At 48.9% G+C, this 6,725-nt stretch overlaps 1 protein-coding gene across 1 annotated transcript; it reads right to left on the bottom strand.

Moving 5' to 3' along the window:
* Positions 1-4,413: 4,413 nt before the first annotated feature.
* On the bottom strand, positions 4,414-4,932 carry LOC123041921 (uncharacterized). Its single transcript, XM_044464473.1, has one exon. The coding sequence runs from the start codon at positions 4,754-4,756 to the stop codon at positions 4,526-4,528; it is 231 nt and encodes a 76-aa protein (XP_044320408.1). The 5' UTR covers positions 4,757-4,932; the 3' UTR covers positions 4,414-4,525.
* Positions 4,933-6,725: the final 1,793 nt, after the last annotated feature.

Raw genomic sequence — 6,725 nt, 5'->3', positions numbered from 1 at the left:
GATTATATGTGTGATGTTACAGGGGGTGCGAACCCTTGTCCCAGAGGAGGGGGTGGCTTATATAGAGTGCGCCAGGACCCCAGCCATCCTCCATTACAAGGGGCTTAATGTACATAAAGTAAGGGCGTTACTGATAACGCCAGTCATAAGTGTTATTAATGACCTTAAAGACTATGTTGTGAATGTCCGACCGTTGCGGTGCTGAGTGACTCCTGGTCTTCGGTAGGTCGAGTGATTCCTCATATGGTCGAGTGACAACAGGTAGGAGTCATCTTTCGAGTGGATATGGTTGGTCGAGTGGATTGCACTCGACACCTTTGATTGGGGGTTCTTCGTTGCCTCTTGGACTTCTTGTCTTCTAGGGTAGTGACCTTGGGTAGGACGTATAGGTCAGGCCTATGACCCTACCCCGGGTATGTATCCTCATCAGTGGGTGCAACGATGCACCGGTGCGCCGGACCAAATTTGGGTCGGTCTCCCCGCAGCCGTATGATCTAAGTGCTTCTGACCACACGATCGGATCAGTTGTGCCCTCACACATGTCCTCTTCTTCATCCCGATGTGTGCTCTGTAGCCTTCCCGGGGTCTCTTAATTCTCAGTACACTCGCCCGCTCGCTGCCGTAGCTCGCCGTGGCCGCTCGCCGTCGCAGCTCGTCGGGGTCGCTCGCCGTCACAGCTCGTCGGGGCGGCTCGAAACCAATCCGTCTCCAGCACCTCCGCCACATGCACCACCAGCCGCACACGCCTCCGGCCACGGTGGTGGCACCCTCCGCCGCATCCCGCTCCCATCGTTGCCCTGTTCATCATCCGCTGCTAGCATCCTCTGTCGACGGTTGTAACTTCTTCCACCGGAGTTGTAGCATTTGTGCTGGCCGGTTCTAGCAAAAAACACTAGTTTTGCACACCAACAAAATTACCCATCACCGTTTGTAGCTTCTCCTGCTGTCGGATGCAACTCCGGTGGAAGCCGGTTCCAGCAAAAACGGCTGCCGGTTGCAGCTTCCCCCATGTCCGTCGCTGTAGCAGGTTGCCAACTAGTGCCCGGCATGCTCCCGCGTCAGTAACAAATTGGTTAGCCGGATCCAGCAAAACGGACTGCCGGTTCCAACATTCTTGTCACTGTTGCCCTGCATGCCCCACCATCCACAACAAATTGGTTGGCCGCTTCCAGCAAAATAGATCGCCAATCAGAGCTATTCTCGTTGCTGGTTGCAACACGCCGCGCCTACGGATCTAGCTCCCCCGAGGCTTGTTGCAGCATCTACACGCACTAGTTCTAGCTCCCTGCTTGCAGGTTGAAGCAAAAACAAGGCATGATTCTAGCATACGGCGGCGGCGGCCATGGCGAGGCCCAGACTCCGCTTCCAGCATGCCCATGGTAGCAAAAATTCTTGTTGAGTAAATAGGTAATTTTTCGACTAATTTAATCCATAGATAAATCACTAGCATGGCGTTGACTGAAATTGACGACATACTGACTCTGATCTAAACATGCACGTACTAAGCAAACAGTAGACAAATCTACACATACTGCTAGTACTGCTAATACGAAAATAAACAGGAGCGGGATAAACGTGTTATACCCTCCAGTAGGCGAGGCAGAAGCCGCGGCGGCGGTGACAGCAGCAGCGGTATCCTCGGCAGCCTTTTTGTCGGCATCGGTCTTCTTGGCGGCGGCACGTTCGGCGTCGGTGGACATGATAATGACGGAGACAACGCGGACGTAGAGGAAGTAGTGGATCGGAGGCGAGCAGTCGCATAGTCGCTTCCTAAAAACCTATTCGCCTTTCTCCCGTACAGGAACCGGAGAGACGGGGTTTCGGAGACCTGCTTTCCCGTCGACCATGTACGCGGCGGACGGGATGGAGTCACCGGCGGCAGCAGCAACAAAGGAACAACGTGGGCGGTTCGCGTGGGAGCAGATGTGATCTGTTCGTGGCGGCTAGGGTTAGGAGACACCACACACTTATATAGACACAACCACGTGGAGAGACGTGGGCTCGACCCACGTCCGAGTCCATGACAGCCCACGATCCTATTGTGGCCAAGCTGTTAGAAAACTCTCCGTTACTGACTGGCAAAAATAAACGCATAGGTGTGAGCTAGGCTATGCTCATTCCCGCAATCCGCGTCGCGTCGTGCCGAGGCGTGCGGCGGAGGAGAAGTGCGTGAGGGCCTCTTTTCTTCTCAAACTCTAGTAGCATGTAGAAGAAAAACCCTTATGTAGTTTGTAGTGAAATTTTTAAAAAGAACAGAGGGAGTATATTCAACGACGCGTGGCCGTGACCGCAACCCCCGGTCTTGGCCTTTCCGTTTTCGGCAGTTGCAACGAGCGACGTCCTCGGCCGCTTTCAGGTTTCGGATGAGTTGGTTCTACTCGGTCAAGGTCTAAGCCAATGAGCAGCTTCCTGATCAGATCTCCATGCACGGAGTACTCACCCCTCGCGTTCTTTTTTTCTGCTTCACAAGGAGCTTTTGTGTGTGCTTGGAAGCTTCTTGCCTGTCCTGTAGGCTGTGGCTAAGACCGATATCGACACCGCCACTGTAGATTGTCTGTAGTAATATCTCCTGGACATCAGCAGATAACAGCGACATCGATTTGGGTACAGATGCACGAGTGCACGACCGCGCAGCTCGATCAGGTCGCCTATTATTCCTGCGGCGCAATTTCCTCGCGTGCGCGTTGCGCCGCCGCCACGTCGGCCGGAATCAGCAGGCATGCCCTACCACGCGATTCATGAATCTGCATATCAATACGTGATATGTTCTCATTTTCCTATTGATGCATGGAGATTTAGGTTGCTGTATTTTATTTCTTGCGTACACACGTGCCGGGCGGGCAAAGTTGAACGGGCCTCTACCTTCCTTCTTCCCTAGCTACTTTGCCTGCCCTTCCCCTTCCCCTTCCCCTCTGGACTTGTCGTTGACTCTCTCTTGAATAAATCGTGTTTTCCATGTGCTGTGATTCCTGATGAGGCACTGAATAAATGCGGCGCGCATGGCTTGCAAGCACAAATTACCCTTCCCCTTTTGGAGTATAATCCTAAAAGTTAATCCCTGAACGCATACCAATCTTCCTTTTTGGCAACTAATGAATTGTCTTGGCAGACTCCGGTTACAAAGTGAACACTGAACAGAAGGGTCTGCCTCGTTTGCGCGTTCAGATTGGCCGGCCGGCTATGTGCAGCCGTGCAGATGAATCATGGGGATTTTTTTTATTCTTTTGAAACGGAAGCAAAAGCTTTGCCTCATTCATTAAATAAAAAATGATAGAATTTGTTACAAGCAACGCGAATTCATGGCATGAGATTACTCTCGCAAAATTACGCCGGCAATGATTCAAAGGTTGGCCTCGGCCGCGATGGAGGCAAACAATATCGTCGGTGGTGCGCTCTTGTGCTTGAAAACTCTTATGTTTCGCTCGTTCCAAATAGTCCATTAAACAAACATGGTGAGAGACGCCTTCACTTGCCGGTTTGGCGCGCCGTTCTCGCAAGTACTTGCCCACTAACCTTGAACGGAATCAAACAAGGGCCAAACGGTTATGTCAAGCCCGTGAATGTGATATTTGTCGATGAGCAAGGACCAAAGCCTTCCGATGTAACGGCATTTGTAGAAAAGATGAGACCCACGTTCTTACACTCCTTTGGAATCGCGGGGATTTTACTCGTACGACGTACGTGATTGCCCGCGAAAGGAACAATTAACCAACGGACGGACGGGCCGCGCGCCGGCCGGCTGCTTCTGCAGTGGCAGCCAAAGCCTGTGTGCGTCACCATCGATTTGTGGCAGCTACCACTCTAGTACATGCAGCGACGGAGATTCTGTGGCTGCTATACTGCTTATCAGTACAGGTTACTGTAACCTTCGCAAAAAAAGGAAAGAAAAAGCTCAGGTTGGACAGCCTTGCGGGATCGATCGGGACGAGTCAATGTACTTTTTTTTTTAGGAACAGACGGGTACGCTAGTCACTGGGCAGTGGGCCTGGACTGCATTTTATCGCTCACCATGATGGTCGGTCCCAGCTGTGCGTTAAATACACCATCTTACGTGATCTAGAAGGATTATCTCAAAAAACTTAATCAAGAAGGATTACTCAAAAAAACTTAATCAGGAAGGAGGAGCTGGCGCGTTCCAGATTTCCATTACTGGCCTGCGCGGCTGCGCATTAACGCGGAGGTGCCCCGCCACCATTGACAGGGAGGTTGCTGCAAGACACAGCAGAGTGCCAGTTTTGCAGCCCTTCACGTGATGCACGCCCACCAAATAAGCTAGATATAGAAGAATTAACTCAGAATCACCATTACATTACATTAGCCAGGCTAGCAAGCTACTCTAGGGCCGTAACCACGGCCAACTAAGAAGTACTCCCTCCGTTCCAAAATAGATGACTCAACTTTGTACTAACTTTAGTACAAAGTTGGGTCATCTATTTTGGAACGGAGGGAGTAAGAACCAAAGAACTCCGCACGCTAGTTGATCGATGGATGGATGGATCGGCAGGAGGATAGGCTTGAGGAGCGACTAGCTGTAGACGGTGACGAGGCGGCGGAAGCACCGGGTGCAGGAGTACTTGCGCTTGCTCTTGAGGCACAGCGGGAGGCAGAGGATGCGCCGCTCGCTCTCCACGTCGGTGGCCACCACGGGGCCGCCGCAGGACGGGCACGCGCCGGGCGCCTTGCCCGTGGCCACCACCCGCTCCTCCTTCGCCCCGATGATCATCTTCACCGCTCCGCCCACGCCCATTGCTGCCATCGATGGACGATACCCTCGGTCGCGCCAGAGGAAGGAGATGGGGATTGGAGGGAGGTGGGACGATCTTGGCTTTTGAAAAGTCTGGGGATTTTTGTGGCCGGTGGCGGAGGGGACGAGGGCGCAGGCGGGAAGAAGGGGCAGGATCGCGCGCGGCAGCGACCCGTTTGGGTTTTGCTTTTACCGGCTCGCGTACGTCTAGAACTCTAGATGGATATGCGACCCACGGTAGGCCCATGTGCGGCTCCCCAGTGGAGGAGTACACGCTACAGTAGCAGGGCTTTGCTCTTTGCTTATTACTATTATTTTTCATTTAGCGGCGCTAGTGTACATTACATTCTTTAAAAATCCACACTACTCCCTCCGTTCTCGAATATTTGTCTTTCCAGGCATTTCAAATGAACACAACATACGGATGCATGTAGACATATTTTAAAGTGTAGATTCACTCATTTTGCTTCGTATGTAGTCACTTGTTGAAATCTCTAGAAAGACAAATATTTAGGAACGGAGGGAGTACTACACAAACCGTTTGGTACAGTACATTACTATATGTGTTTATTTGTTGTCTACTAAACATTAAAGTTTATGCATGCGTGTGCCCATCTTGCTTTCGTACGCATCCATGATAAGATGAAGTTTTTGGTCTTTTGGGCTAGACGATGAACGCGATAAGGCCTACGGTTGAAGACATCTTAGTTTGGATATAGTTGTTCTCCTGCCTGTCTCGATATGCCATTCCCTAGCAAGTCATTTGTATATGTTGCCTAGAAACAATACTTGAAAATGGAAAATGTGCACGTGCCAAATTTACATAGTTCAAAATTATGTCATGTTATCTATGTTTTTCTTCTTTGCGAGATACATGTTTACATTGACCATTTTGATTTTTGCTAAAAAGAATCGATCGGCTAACTCTTCCTTAAATCAAGTCACTGCTTATAAATACTCCCCCGTGTAATGCCATGTATGTACTCCATGTCGAATTATCTTTTAGTTTAGCACTCCACTTCAATGTAACTCTAGATTGTTTCAAAAAGAAAGAAAAAACCGTTGTGCCCATTATTTTTTTTGCTGGAATAGCCTCCACGCTTTAATCATGTGAATTTTCCACTATCCTTCCTTAGATGCACAAATTAATTAACGTAGACGGTAAGGTTTCGTCACCCTACAAGTCACCGATTGAGTTCGACACATCAATACGACAAATAGAACCATGAAAACATTCTGATCAAGCACATATATAAACATCGATCATACCCAATACATGCCATGTTATTTCCATGACCCCTCAACGGAAAAGCAAGGTACCCAGATTGTATCATTTGATCATATCTTAAACAAAAGGTCAAACCTTCCGAGCTACGCTACTCTTCATCGACGCCGGTTGTATTCTGTTGTGCTGGTCCTATGGAGCCTTAACATGACGACTGTTCGACTGTCTACCAGAACAAGTTTTGCCCGGCTCCGGCGAAATAGGGCGATGACAACGGCACGTCTTCAACTCATTTCAGTGTTTGTAGTTGTTGTTAGGTGGACTACGGATCTATATGTAATTTTTATTATTTCTAATGTTTGTTGTACTGTCATGATTGAAGATGAATAGATTAAAAGTTTTCTCGTGAAAAACGAAGGTCAAACCTATCAGGTTCAAGATTGTATCATTGGAAAATAGGATATCCAAGAAAACATACTACAATGACGTGCATGACAAATTCTCTTAGTTTAGTTCTCCGCTTAACTACAACTCAAGATTTAATTGTTGAACATTAATGGGTAAACAATACGTGAAGGTAAAAAAATGCCTAGCCCTCCACATTTTAATTTGGTTCATAAGTTTTGAAAATACCGAAATAGGAAAAGGGTAGAAATTTGATGTCATGTCATGTTGAAAAGCTAGCATTCTTCTACTGGACTAGACGTATACCATGATTCACCGAAATGAAAGAATTATGTTAAGGTAGACTCTATG

Source organism: Triticum aestivum, chromosome 2B (genome assembly GCF_018294505.1).
Source record: "Triticum aestivum cultivar Chinese Spring chromosome 2B, IWGSC CS RefSeq v2.1, whole genome shotgun sequence".
NCBI lineage: Eukaryota > Viridiplantae > Streptophyta > Magnoliopsida > Poales > Poaceae > Triticum > Triticum aestivum.
Note: the sequence above shows the minus strand (reverse complement) of the source record. Positions and strands in the feature narration are given on the sequence as shown.

What these genes read in the sequence shown, in the direction of transcription:
- LOC123041921 (XM_044464473.1), bottom strand. Translation starts at nt 4,756, where the DNA reads ATGGCAGCAATGGGCGTGGGCGGAGCGGTGAAGATGATCATCGGGGCG.